Source organism: Pseudochaenichthys georgianus, chromosome 8 (assembly GCF_902827115.2).
Source record: "Pseudochaenichthys georgianus chromosome 8, fPseGeo1.2, whole genome shotgun sequence".
In the NCBI taxonomy this organism is placed as follows: Eukaryota; Metazoa; Chordata; class Actinopteri; order Perciformes; family Channichthyidae; genus Pseudochaenichthys; species Pseudochaenichthys georgianus.
The window spans coordinates 11,003,437-11,018,359 of record NC_047510.2 but is presented as its reverse complement, the minus strand read 5'-3'; the positions used below and the strand labels follow the sequence as shown (position 1 = coordinate 11,018,359).

Here is a 14,923-nt window from a genome sequence, read left to right as displayed (position 1 = left end):
CATAAGGAAATATGTCATAGAACTGAGAGTGACCTGTTTCTTCTCAGGCTGGAGCCACATGGAGACAATAACGAAAACTAACCAAATTCGCTATCAAAAAAGTCTTCCATCCACACGAGACAGCTCGTCCCGCTGGAGACGTTGTAGTACACATGCCGGACCTGTAAGTGGCGCTTTTCTTCCGCCACAAAATACACCAAAAGCAGCAAAGAAGACCCCCCGAGCATGGTTGCCATGGTTGCCTGGTTCCCCTTCTGTTTATTCTCCGCGGTGGATTTAGCAACATGTAGTTCATGTAGTTCTCCATGTCCACTTGGGTACCACTTTACAATCATTTTAGCCGGCCCGGCTAAAATAACTTGATGGCTTACCTGCCTGTCAGCCTTCCATCTGTGCACAAACTTATCTTGTGCCCTCATTGGTCATGTGCGCGTGCGTGTGTGTTGGAGGAGGGGCTCTGTAAGGAAGTGGCAGATTTGTTCAGGTGCTCTCCCATGTGTTGATGATACCACCTGGTGTGGTATCATGAGGGTCAGCCAATAGAGCCGGCTGGAATCACAATTGATTTAGCAGGGGGTTTCATGAAGCACCAAAAACGCTTCAGACAACCTCTGCAGTAGTTTTTGTAATTAAATGTATCTTCTTTTCTTTTTTCGGTTGGTATACTACATCAGTCAAATATTTGTTTTCCTTTTAGTTAAAAAGAAAGTCAGTTTTACAATCACTTACAAAAGGCTAAAGCGATAGTAGCTTTACTGACATTGTGAAGCTACAGGTAAATGGGGTCTGCTAACATTGTGCTACAGTTGCTCAACGCCAATGACTTTCTTAGTACAAGATATGTTACGATTGGATGGTTATATCTAATACATGAAAATAAGTTGACATCGTTGGTGTGTATCTTACAGAAACCTTGTATCAATTTTAAAGGCAGTCATGGTTTTCACATTTAAAAAATGTTTCATGAACCTTGGATTTTTCAAAACTACACTGCAACTATTTCAAAAATACCAATACAACTTTTTCAAATGTGTCACTTGTCTTTCCTACTGTTCAATACAACACAAGTAATCAGGAGATTCAAGGTTTTTGCAGGAAACGGGCAACGTAGTTATTTTCTTTTACATTTAAAATTAATTTCCCAATGCTTTTATGAAGGATGTGCAATGTCAGATACAAAGGTTGTGAATATATTCAAAAGTAACTTTGGATTGTACATAAAGACGCACAACAACATTTATTAGAACAATTGGTTAATGAGCTAAACGTGATACAAATAATTGATGCCCATTATAGTTAACAGTATCAGTCTTGTAATCATAGGTGCTTCCTTTTCAAATTTACCAAAATATAACATTTATTCTCACTTCTGTTTGTTGCAAAGCACACAGATGTTATACACATTATGTCTTTTAATTGGCAGTATTACTTCATGTGTAAATATGATATAACTTAAAGGTGGGGTAGGTCATTTTGGAGAAACCAGCTCGAGTGGCTAGAATTTGAAAATACACAACTGGAAAAAATCTGCCACTTCCTTACAGAGCCCCTCCTCCAACACACACGGACGCGCACATGACCAATGAGGGCACGAGATAAGTTTGTGCACAGATGGAAGGCTGACAGGCAGGTAGGCCATCCAGTTACTTTAGCCGGGCCGGCTAAAATGATTGGTCGTGCTTTTGACAGTATTACAGCTTCCACAGATGACATTTTTTTATGGATTTTTTGTCAAAGCACTTAAGATATTCATTGCTATCGGGATGTTAAGAGCAAGTGTATCTCGAGCCGGTTTCACAAGACCCCACCTTTAATAACAGTGATTTCTTTAATATATAAATAAAACAATTTGCATTCACAAATCAAAATCATTCAATGTTAGTCGCTATACAACAGTGTTTGTACAAATCTCAGTTGAATTAATAGTTTAATAGTAAGATTATCAGATTTCATTTAACTGTAAGACACTGAGTTTAATAACAATGTGAAATGACAGTGCAGTGCACTAGATCTACACATTTTGAAAGATAGTGCATACAGTTTGGTTGGAAGTCAGTGAGAATATAAACCGCTATGGTTTGGATGTGTTGATACATAAATACCTTTTTGCTGTATACTGTACTAACAGATCCCACTTCCCACTTGTATATCAGCGATGCATGCAGCCTTGTCCTTGGCTGCTTGAAATAGTAAACCGTATGAGTAAGACTTGCAGGCGGGCGAGCATCTTTTTATACTGCTTGGCTGTGAAATCCATGAAATAAATGACCAATTGCACCAGGGACCTTAATTAATTAAAAAACACTTTGCCAAGTACGTCAACAATGTTATTTTTTCAAATTATTGGTGCTATATCTTTAGTAGAGCTATTTAATATACTGTAGCTCCCTCAAGGAGGAAACATTTTTGGAAATAACTACAAGCCTGATTGTCGTTAAAGATCAAACAACATTCACGTGAGGTCTGAAAATATTTTTACATTTGTTTTTAATATATTTTAGAAAATTACCGGCTGCAAATGGCTCACGTTAACTAGCTCTACCCCTGATGATTTTCAGATGTCTTGTTGTTAAAAAAACATAAACAAAATCCCATGAAAGTTGAAACAAAACTGAGAAAGTCCAAAACAAAACTCATTAACACTCCAAAGTAAACAAAAAAACGACTTCCCAACTCTGAAAATGGGATTACCCAAGGAGCATGAATGCACCATTGAATATCCAAGTGCCGTATTAGTTTGACTATTAACAGACCAATAACATTTTTACTTTTGCCTCACAAAAATTGTACACCCATCCCGACAACTGTATGAACTATTCACCTCCAACACTTGAAATGTTCACCTCCAACCACTTGTCTCAAACAAGCCAGTTTGGATACATTCAATAAATGTTTCATATGGAAATAAATTATAAATATTTTTTAATTCAAGCTGATAAACAGATAACTTAGACTAATCTCAGTTCTAATACGGGGGCTTCAACTAACATAACCACACACACATGCTGGTACTGATGAGAGGCACTATTACACCAAACAAACCTGGCTCAATACTGATGCTACTTCTTCTATCAACCATGGAAATGTACGTATCAATGCGATGTCCATTGGCACTGACGAGGTTTGCATATGGAAGGTTACCTTAAAAATGAGACATCTACAACTTTAAAGTGAAATTACATTCACAAAATAAAAAAATACTTTTTTATGGATTTTAAGTCATTTAGGTCAATAGTTTTGTTCTAACAGACTCTTTTTTATTTTGGAAATACTGAATGATAACGTTAGCTTATGAATCTTTCCAAAATGGATGCTGCACAACATTTTAGAAACCAACCTGAATAACTTACTTCAAAAATGTATGTAACAAAGGCTTTTCTTAAATTAACTCAGGTCAGTTACTTATACTCATGGCTCACCAACTCATCCCTCATGTTTTTAAGTACAATGACTTTACATACCATAAAAAAACAAAAAATTGTTTTGGATTATTAGAAGCACAGGCTCTCTACGCTTAAACTGTAGTCAAAAGTGGCACAAATCAGATTTTTCTTTGTGTGCATATGTGACTCTATTTTTTACATAATAGTACAAATCACATTTAATATAATCTTTTTATTTTTGATTTGTGTCACTTTCCCTTGTGGTCCTAAAACATGAATCCATGCACATTTGTTCTAAGGCTTGCAGTGCTAGCAAAGTATTAACCATCTGTAGCTGATAATCAATTCAACAAAAGTTTAAAAAAGCGCTTTGAGCTTTTTAAAACAAGTTTCCCCTGTAACTGTGTTCTTCCTTATTAACTTGTGTGATAAACTGAACACTAGATCGTTCCTTTCCCCAAAAATAAATACATTGACAAAATATAAATAATTGTTTTGGGTAAAAGATTCAAATGCATCACCTTGATCCAACACCTAGCAGTGTGGCAGCGCCCAAACAGTATCTAGAAATTGTCCAGTTAAGCATTTCAACAATACTGAATTAACCAAAGGCCCCTTATCCTCAATTAGATAAATAATGAAGGTTTTGTCACTCGAACAATGTTGATTTAATAGAAATGATATACTATGTCTTGGTATATACTGGCTGTACTGGATTTGTGACATATCTTATGATTAACTTTTGTGTTTAGTTTAAGCAGTTGGATTATATGACAATCAATGACTATATTTTACTGAGCCCAATGAGGAACAGTGGTTGAGACCAAGTCCTGTGACAGTACAATTCACCTTAAGTAACCGTCTTTAATTCTGCTCATCACATGCACCACCACATACACTACAGTCCTTGCTGCTGTCTAACAACCCCACCCACAGTCAGCAGCTTCTCCTAAATACAGACTGAGGTTCAGCCCGGTGCTTACACACTCCCTCATACTGTCACTTCTGTTTTGCTGTTGGTGACAAAGTACGGCTGTGGAGGCATGTAGCGAGTTGTGTGCTGCTCTTTCTCTATGATGCAGAGTTTCTTTGATCCGTAGCTCTGTCGCAGCCCCAGCATGTCCCTGTTCTCCCAGGAGCTCAGCAGCCCCTGGCTGGTGGCAGGGCTGGAGCCGTAGGCCAGCCACTGGGAGCTGTGGCTCCGGGAGCTTTTGTACTTGTATCCATTCTGCTTTGAAGACATCTGTCTGGGTGGGCTGTATGGGTTGCTCGGCTCTGGCTCCATATCCACAGATTCCATGGGAAGGCTGCCCTTGGTTGTCATCTCCATCACTTGCCGCCGGTTGCCGTATAAGCTGTCATTCGCTTTCTCTGCTAACAAACACAGATAAACATCATGGTAGTCAGGGTTCGAGTTATAATCTGAGCTTTATGGGGGTCTTTCAAACTAACACGTGAGTACGCACGCGCACACACACACGTCCAGCAGCAGCAGCCATCTACTTGCTACAAACTTAAATATGAAAAGGTTCAACTACGCACACACATCATCTCGGCTTGCGCAGCACGCTCACAGGCATAGATTGTGCAATAATTGATTGTGCACCTTGGAGGTGAAGTGCAGGCATATTGTCATTCAAGAGAGAATACGATGCGTAGTTCTTTTGGAAAACATGTTTTTCTTTTAGCCTAATTACCTCGTTAATGTACACAATACTCATTACTTTGACACATGAATTGTTTGTGATTACAATAACGGTTGTTGGTAATGTATTAGCGACCCCCACGGATGTATCATTTCACTGCTTTCATAGGAGCTCAGACCCCTCCTTATGGGAGCTCAGCTCCCATTGGCTCCCACATAACTTGAATCCTGATGGCAGTTCTTTATCATTTCCCCTTCATTAGCCATTACATTAAAGGTCACCTATTATGCAAAATCCACCTATTCATATCTTTTATACATAACCATGTGTCCCCTCTGTGAAAAAAGATTCTCTCACTTTTGTCCTGATCCATTTATATAAAAACCTGTTGAACAAAAAAAAGTAAAAAAAAAAGAAAACACCTTATCACCTGAATCTCCCCCTAGAGCACCATTGTGTTCTTTTTAACCAAATGTCTCTCAGAGGGGCGTGGGGAGTGGCTCCTTATTTTCATCTAAAGTAACAGACCGAGAATCAGCACTTTTGAAGCAGGGCTGAAACAGAGATGGGATGCTGCAATGATCTGTTTGGTATTTTGAGCCAAACGCTTCAGAGACATGTTTTGTATATATCAGAGACCTATAATATATTGATGAAAAACAGAATAATAGGGGACCTTTAAATCTTGAGTGCCGGAATAGACATGCAGGTAAAGAAATGGACCTCAAGTTGAAATGTGTTGCTTGAAAACAAAGAGAGCAAAGCTCACATCATCAAGCATCACACAACTAACTCACATTGATCATCCAAATGAGGCACGCTAACAAGTTTGGAGGAAAGTGCGATGTATACAATGTAGTTTGAATACTGTGACCAAGGTAACTTCGTCACTGTGGACTGACGGCTTCGGGCCTTGTAACATTAAACATGTGGTTTGGTTTGGGGGTGTTCCCCAAACCCGTTTGTCTGTTGCTCCTGATTGTGTTCACCTTGTCCCCTGTGTTGTCTCCTCCCCCCCCACCTGTGTCTAATTGCTGATTAGTGTGTGGGCATTTAGGCTCTGTTTCCCTGTCTGTGTGGGTGGTAGTGTGTGTGAGATCCTGGTGGCTGGTGACTGTGCTCACGTGAACAGCAGATTGAGGCTGTGTCATATGTTTGTGAGTAATAAATGCCCACACCGGGTTGTATTTTGGACGTTCTGCCTCTGCCTCCTTGCTTGGTCGGGCCGCTCAACGGTCAGCTTCACAAATACAGACTTTATTAATCTACAGTTTATACACCAGTATATGCATTAACCTTTAATAACCTGTAATTACAGCTTGATGAATCAAGAGATTCAAGCCTTTATTGTCATGTGCACAGTAGCTACAGTGTAGATATAGTAATGAAAAATGTAAAGGTGGGTTAGGTCATTCACTTCAGAAACACTTTTTGTTATATTCCATGGAATGCTCTTAACATCCCGATAGCAATGAATATATTAAATGCTTTGACAATGAATACATTAAAAAATGTCATCTGTGGAAGCCGTGGCGCTGTAAAAAGCACAACCAATTAAAATAACTGGATGGCCTACCTGCCTGTCAGCCTTCCATCTCGTGCACAAACTTATCCCCCTCATTGGTCATGTGCGCGTTCGTGTGTGTTGGAGGAGGGGGCTCTGTAAAGAAGTCTGAAGGAAGGGGAGTTCTAGCGCACTCAAGCTGGTTTCTCCATTCTTACCTACCCTACCTTTACAGGCTCCTCAACAGTGCAACATTAATATATATAGGACATAAAACAAATGAAACAGATAAAATAGTGCAAGAGAATGTAGAAGAAGAAGAATAAATACTGATCATTGGTTGTTGTGTTTTCCAATTAGAATTCCATTATCTCTGAACCTCTGCTGTGTTGTTGATGCAGTACCCCTAATAACACATCATGTTAAGTTACAGATAACACTTTATTTTCGTCTTTAGAACAAGGAACTGTGTTCTTTGGCTTGGTTGATGTTTTCTTTGAGTATCTTTTGAAGAGATAATAAACAGTTAAGAACAATATCGATTTTATGAGTTTTTTGTTGCCCTGTTATTGTCTGCAAGTATTCATTATAGGCTACAGAGCCTTAACAACCTCCACCAATAAGTTGGGGCATCTGGAGAGGCGAAACCAAGGGCATATAAAGTCTGCCAAGCCCTGGCCGCACCACTCATTAATATGCCACAACTTAATGACATGACATGCTACACCCATCCCCAGTAGAAATGATGCCCTTGATACACAATAATCTAGTGTAGAATGGTGTTTATTAACACTGAACTCTCAGAAAAATGTATTGTTTTCCAATTAAAAGATTGCAAGTTCAGTAAATAATTATACTTCAACTCCAACATTTGTTTATATTTCAGAATACGAAATTATTTTAGTAAACCACTGGTAAAAAAGGCTGAAGTTATTTACAGTAGATCTCTTCACAATATACCTTGCATTCGGCATTAGTCTTGGGATAATCAGCTGCTTTTGCTCATAAAAAGCTGTGGTTTCATTATTACATTACATTATTACATTACATTGCATTTAGCTGACGCTTTTATCCAAAGCGACTTACAATAAGTGCGTTCGACCAACAAAATACAAACTTGAAGAAAACAGAATCATATAAGTACATCAGGCTTCATAGAGCAAAAACATTTCAAGTGCTACTCAACTGGCTTTCGATAAGCCAGTCCTTTATTAATATATAAGTAATAATAATAATAATAATATATTTTATTTATAAGCGCACTTTTCATTTGCGTAAACAAAACTCAAAGTGCTACAAAATTAAAAATTAAAAAGGGTGAAACAAAACAACAATAAAAAACAATTAAAACAACATAATAAAAGCTGTGACATTCATGCCCGCATGGCATAATGTGGGGGATTTAAAAATCTAGTTAAAGGCTATTCTAAAAAGATGCGTTTTTAGGCCTTTTTTGAAAGCCTCCACAGTCTGTGGTGTCCTCAGCTGGCTTGGGAGGGCATTCCACAATCTCGGAGCAGCGGAGCAGAAGGCTCGGTCTCCCATGGTCTTCAGTTTTGTCCTTGGTGAGATGAGGAGGTTTGCCTTTACTGAACGTAGGTTCTTCGTGGAGGTTTGTGGGGTGAGCAATTCCTTGATGTAGGAGGGAGCATTTCCATATATGCACTGATGAGTGAAGAGGGTGATTTTGTAGTCAATCCTGAGTGAGACCGGGAGCCAGTGCAGTGATTTGAGGATGGGTGTGATGTGTTCGTACTTCCGCACTCTCATCAGGATCCTAGCAGCTGTGTTTTGGATGTATTGCAGCTTCTCATGTTCTTGCTAGGAATCCCAATGAGAAGTGCGTTACAGTAGTCCAGCCTGGAGGAGACAAAGGCGTGGACAAGCTTTTCAGCATCTGGCAGACTGAGTGTGGGGCGGAGTTTCGCAATATTTCTCAGGTGGTAGAAAGAGGTCTTGCATATTTGCTTGATGTGGGCCTCAAAGGTCAGGTGAGGATCCATTTTAACTCCCAGATTGGTAACCGTTGTTGAGAGTGGAATGTTCTGACCGGAGAAGGTGATGCTGGTGATGGCAGATGAACAGACCTGATGTGGAGTGCCAATAAGAATGGCTTCAGTCTTGGAGCTGTTTAGCTGGAGGAAGTTGTGCTTCATCCACACCTTTATCTCCTCCAGGCATGTGGTTATTGTGGATGATGGCAGAGGTGCAGAGGGGGTTGGGTTTGCTCTGATGTAGAGCTGTGTGTCATCAGCATAGCAATGGAAAGATATTCCATGCCGGCTGATGACACGACCAAGGGGGGATATGTATATGGTGAAAAGGGTGGGGCCAAGGACTGATCCTTGGGGGACACCGCAAGTCACAGAGTGAGTTCTTGATTTAGCCGCTCCCAAGGTGACGTGCTCAGTCCTCCCGGTGAGATAGGAGGTGAACCAGTTTAAGGCAGAGTCAGAGAGTCCAATTGTAGTGTGAAGACGGTGGAGTAGGATGTCATGGTCGACGGTATCAAATGCTGCAGTTAGATCCAGGAGGATGAGGAGAGATGGAGATCCGGTGTCAGCTGTCATCAGCAGGTCATTGGTCACCCTGACTAAGGCAGTTTCTGTACTGTGGCCCTGGCGGAAACCAGACTGGAATTTTTCAAAGAGTTTATTCAGTGTTAGATGTTCCTGGATCTGAATGGCAACTACTTTCTCCAGTACCTTGGATAGGAATGGCAGGTTGGAGATGGGTCTGTAATTGGCTAGGACTTCAGGGTCTAAAGTGGGTTTTTTGAGGAGTGGTTTGATGACAGCAGCTTTTAATGGTGGTGGAACATGACCAGACTGGATGGACTGGTTTATCACTGAAGTGATCAGCGGACTTATGGCATCAATGTTCGATTTAACCAAAGCTGTGGGAAAGGGGTCCAGGGCACAGGTGGAGGGTTTCATCTTTTTGATGATGGCCTCAACTTCATGCTGCGAGATGTTAGTGAAGCAGCAAAGAGGCTGGGTCGGTCCAGGCTGGGGGTTGACGGTCAGGACTAGCAGAGCAGCGGAGTTTGTGAGGAGAGAGCGGATGGTCTCTACCTTTTTCCTGAAAAATGTGATGAAATTATCACACTGCTCCTCTGTGGTGTCTTTGTGTAGCGGAGTCTGAGGTTTGAGGAGATGGTTTATGGTGGAAAAAAGTAGCTTGGAGTTGCCAGGGCTATTGTTGATGATGGCGGAGTAGAATTTTGACCGTGTGTCTCTGAGGGACTTTGCGTAGGCATTTTGGTGGTCCCGGTATGCCTGTCTGTGAACAGAGAGGCCTGAAGCCTTGAAGCGCCGCTCAAGGACACGCCCCGCTGTCTTCATTTTCCTCAGCTCGCAGGTGTACCAGGGGGCTGACCGTGAGAAAGTGACTGTTCTAGTTTTGACAGGGGCGTGGAGATCCAGGAGACTGCTCAGAGATGTATTGTAAAAATCCACAGATTCATTTACTGATGTAGGAGTTATTGTGGAGAGATGCTGGAGATCCGAGGTCATGGTGTCCGGGTTGATGTTTTTCAGATTTCTGAAACGGATTTGACGCTTGGGTTTGGTGTGGGGTAGCAGCAGTGGCAGCTCCATTGAGATGGCCTTGTGATCCGACACACCTAGATCGTAAACTGATAGTTTACTAATGGGGGCAGAGTTTGTGATTACAAGGTCCAGTGTGTGTCCCCTAGTGTGTGTGGGGACATCAACATGTTGTGTTAGGTTGAGGCAGTCCAGAAGGTGTAGGAACTCGGCTGCATAGTGACAGGAGAGGGTGTCAACGTGAATATTGATGTCTCCTAGTATTATAATGTTGGCGGAGGTAGCGCAGAGTGTAGTCAGCGCTGTGATGACGCGGCAGACGTGCGACAGTGGTCCAGATGGAAGGAATGGATGATCCAGGCGGGCACGGTCGGTTGTAAACAAACTTTCTCCGAGAGCCTCTGTGGATGTAACGAGGTTGGCGTAGTATTCCAATTTGTTTGATGGCTGAAATGCACGTTGGAGTTTTGTAGTTGTTGAGACTCAGCAGTTGCGGGATGGAATACTTTGACATCATGCCGTTGGCCGCAGGTTCTCGCCTAGAGCTAGCCGTTAGCCATAGACAGAGATTGAAGACCGTTTGGTAGAATGAGATGTTGACCCATAGCATGGCAGGAGGAGAGGAAGCTGGGAGAAGCAGTCTGTGTCAAAGCAGGTTAGTCAGCAGGCTGTTCGAAGGCTAACTGTGGAGGCAGCTGTCCTAGCCGGCTAGCTGTGGAGGCAGCTGCACTAGGGCTAACCACAACGGGATAGCTGAAAGGCTGTCCGGGAGATACTTCACAGTAGCAATGGTAGAGGAAGGGATACAGTCAGCTAAATATAAAAGTTAGTCGTTGAAAGTTAACAACAACAACAACAACAACAACAATTAAAGCTGCAAGCAGCGTTGAGCGGGTATTCGACGTTCCGCAGGCTGTTGTCCGCACGTCGACGTGTGTGTCTAGGTGTCTCGAGGACTCTGCCAATATATTTAGCCATAATTGGCGTAGAGCTGATGAGGGCCGGACCATTAATGATAGTCTGAAGTCTGGCGCAGTTTGGACCATTTTCCATTGAATTATGTTTCATGGCGAGGGATGCGTTACCATGGCAACGGCATACGTTGAGATTTCAGATTTCACATAGAGCTGTTGATGGCTGGACTAGGAGCCATCATATGAAGTCTGGTGGTGTTTGGACCATTTTCCATTGAATTAGGACAACACCGTGTTTCATGGCGAGGGACGCGTTGCCATGGAAACGGCATATGATGACATCCCCTAATTGACATAGAGCTGCTGAGGGCCGGACCATTAGTCAACATCTGAAGTCTGGTGCCGTTTGGAACCTTTTCCATTGAATTAGGGCAACACCGTGTTTCACGGCGAGGGAGGCGTTGCCATGGAAACGGCATACAGTGAGATTTCAGATTTTTCTTGGAGCTGTTGAGGCATGGACCGGTGATATAAAAGTGAAGATTGGGGGACGATGGGACAGTGTCCATTGGATTTACAGCGACACCGTCGTTTATGGCGAGGGAAGCGTTGCCATGGAAACGGCATACATTGAGATTTCCGATTTCATGTAGAGCTGTTGAGGGCCGTACCATTAATGATAGTCTGAAGTCTGGTGCTGTTTGGATGATTTTCCATTGACTTACAACAACATGGGATTTTTTGGCGAGGGACGCGTTGCCATGGCAACGGCATACATTGAGATGTCCGATCTCACGTAGAGCTGTTGAGGGCCGGACCATTGATGATAGTCTGAAGTCTGGTGGTGTTTAGATGATTTTCCATTGAATTACGACAACATGATGTTTGATGGCGAGGGATGCGTTACCATGGCAACGCGAAATGATGACATCCCATAATTGACATAGAGCTGTTGAGGGCCGGAGCATTAGCCATCATATGAAGTCTGGGGCTGTTTGGACGATTTTCCATTGACTTACAACAACATGGGATTTTTTGGCGAGGGATGCGTTGCCATGGAAACGGCATATGTTGAGATTTCAAATTTCACGTAGGGCTGTTGAGGGCCGGACCATTGATGATAGTCTGAAGTCTGGTGGTGTTTGGATGATTTTCCATTGAATTACGACGACATGATGTTTGGCGGCGAGGGATGCGTTGCCATGGAAACGGCATACGTTGAGATTTCAGATTTCACGTAGAGCTGTTGAGGGCCGGACCATTGATGATAGTCTGAAGTCTGGTGCTGTTTGGACGATTTTCCATTGACTTACAACAACATCGGATGTTTTGGCGAGGGATGCCGTTTCCATGGAAACGGCATACGTTGAGATTTCAGATTTCACTTGGAGCTGTTGAGGCATGGACCAGTGATATAAAAGTGAAGATTGGGGGACGATGGGACCGTGTCCATTGCATTTACAGCGACACCGTTGTTTATGGCGAAGGATCCGTTGCCATGGTAACGCCAAATTAAGTAACATCAGATTTGACCTAGAGCTGTTCAGGGCTGTGGTGCTAAACGTCATGTGAAGTTTGGTGGCGTTCTGAGAATGTCAGTTTGAGTTATGACATCATCGGGTTCCATGGCGAGGGCCCGCCAAAAATCGTACGAACGCGAACTTTGGCGACAAATCACGGCTACGCCGTGCGAAAGAAAAAAATTCTCGTGATAACTTAAGCTCTCCCATGTCTCGCGAAGCTACCCGAGGAATTTCGAGGCGTACGATAAAAGTCCCTAGGAGGAGATAGATTTCGTAGGTACGCGAAATAGGGCAAAAAACGCGATAAAATCGCGTTTTTTCGACACCAAATTCAAAATGGCCGACTTCCTGTACGTTATTTTTTACCCCTCCAAGAGGCTTTTTGGTTCGTCTCCGCACCCTAGATATGCGTGGCGAGTTTCGTTCGTTTACGTGAAAGTTAAAATAGGGGGAGTTAACGTCAAAAACGGAAGTGGGCGTGGCCTACGCAATTTTTTACGTTAAGTTCCGGGACCAATAACATCTTGCAATTTTGTCACGGCCTGACGCGTGTGCAAAATTTGGTGAGTTTTCACTTATGTTGCGGGGCTCAAAAGAGCGTTTTAAGAATTAAAATAATAATCATAATAAATAATCGGACCAGTTTCAATCATGTTCGATTTAACATTGAGGTGGATGGGACCACCTCACTGTAGGCCGTCCGGCCTACCCACTGAGACATGTCTAATGGGCTTTTGCCCCTTTTTTACCCTGTTTTGAGGGGGTTTTGCATGGTTATGGCTCGCTTCGCGAGCGACTACGATGATTGTTACGATATCAATTATGCGATTTGCACGCGGTCTATCAGCCGACATTATTTACGAACATTTTCGGTGCTTTTGTCGGTCGTTTTCCATGTTTTTTGGTGTTTTTGGCAGGTTTATCGGTCGCTGCGCGACCGATTTTTTCCAATTTCAATAGGGTCTTCGCCGACCTAGGTCTCAGACCTAATTAAACTGGAGCTAGCGAGGAGAAAGCGGCGAACAAGCAGCGCCAGCGTCCATCTTCCAGGAATACCCCTCACGTACAATGTGTAGTGAGTGTTACATAGTGATGTCACTTTTTTCCTGAAGTAAACACAGGAGTCTAACGGAGGCATCCAGGAGAGGCCCGAAGGAGACGGGGGCGGGGGGGATGAGTGCTTTGTTAATAGTTCTATCTCTCGAAGTGGAGTCGAAAGAGATCAGTTTTCAGTCTGCGCCGGAAGGTGTGTAAGCTATCTGCTGTCCTGATGTCAATGGGGAGCTCATTCCACCATTTTGGAGCCAGGATAGCAAACCCACGTGTTTTTGCTGATGGGAACTTGGGTCCCCTTCGCAGCGATGGTGCAGCGAGCCGTTTGGTTGATGCAGAGCGGAGTGCACGTGCTGGGGTGTACGGTTTAACCATGTCCTGGATGTAGGAAGGGCCAGATCCATTCGCAGCATGGTACGCAAGTACCATTGTCTTGAAGTGGATTCTAGCAGTTATCGGAAGCCAGTGAAGGCAGCGGAGGAGCGGCGTGGTGTGGGAGAATTTAGGAAGGTTGAAGACCAGGCGAGCAGCTGCATTCTGGATGAGCTGCAGAGGTCGGATGGCACATGCAGGTAGACCAGCCAGGAGGGAGTTGCAGTAGTCTAGGCGTGAGATGACGAGAGCCTGGACCGTCGCTTTCTGGGTCAGCTGGGGACGCATCCTTCTGATGTTGTAAAGCGTGTATCTGCAGCAGCGGGTTGTAGCAGCGATGTTTGCAGTGAAGGACAGGTTGTTATCTAGGATCACACCCAGATTCCTTGCAGTCTGAGTCGGGGAAACAACAGAGGTGCCGATGTTGATTGTTAGGTCAAGAGTGAGACAGTCTTTTCCCGGAAGGAAAAGCAGTTCAGTCTTGTCAAGGTTGAGCTTGAGGTGATGATCAGACATCCACTGAGAGATGTCAGCTAGACAAGCAAAGATGCGTGCGACGACCTGGGTCTCTGAGCGGGCAAAGGACATAATTAATTGGGTGTCGTCAACGCTGACGACACCCAATTAATTCTGTCCTGCTACGCAGCAGTGGTATGAAAAACCATGCGGGCTAATGACAGATCCGAGCGAGTTTGTGTACAAGGAGAAGAGGAGGGGACCAAGAACAGAGCCCTGAGGGACCCCTGTAGTTAATTGACAAGGGTCGGACTCGGACCCTCTCCAAGTAACCCTGTAGGTGCAGTCTTTGAGGTATGAGGTGAGGAGGGAAAGTGCAGAGCCTGAGACTCCAAGTTCTTGGAGAGTGCGAAGGAGGATCTGATGATTCACCGTGTTGAATGCAGCAGACAGGTCCAAAAGGATGATGACAGAGGAGAGGGATGCTGCTTTAGCAGTGTGCAGTTCCTCAGTGACAGCAAGGA

At 43.3% G+C, this 14,923-nt stretch overlaps 1 protein-coding gene across 2 annotated transcripts in view; it reads right to left on the bottom strand.

Annotated features, from left to right (window-relative positions):
• Nucleotides 1-1,257: 1,257 nt before the first annotated feature.
• The window catches only part of shisa9b (shisa family member 9b), a 60,645-nt gene continuing 46,979 nt past the window's right edge, over nt 1,258-14,923 (bottom strand). Inside the window, exon 4 of one of the 2 annotated variants that reach the window (XM_071203973.1) lies at nt 1,258-4,757. In XM_071203973.1, the coding sequence (XP_071060074.1) occupies nt 4,375-4,757 (383 nt within the window). In that variant the 3' untranslated portion in view covers nt 1,258-4,374. The remainder of the gene's footprint in view (nt 4,758-14,923) is intronic. The other variant, XM_071203974.1, reaches the window with a different exon arrangement.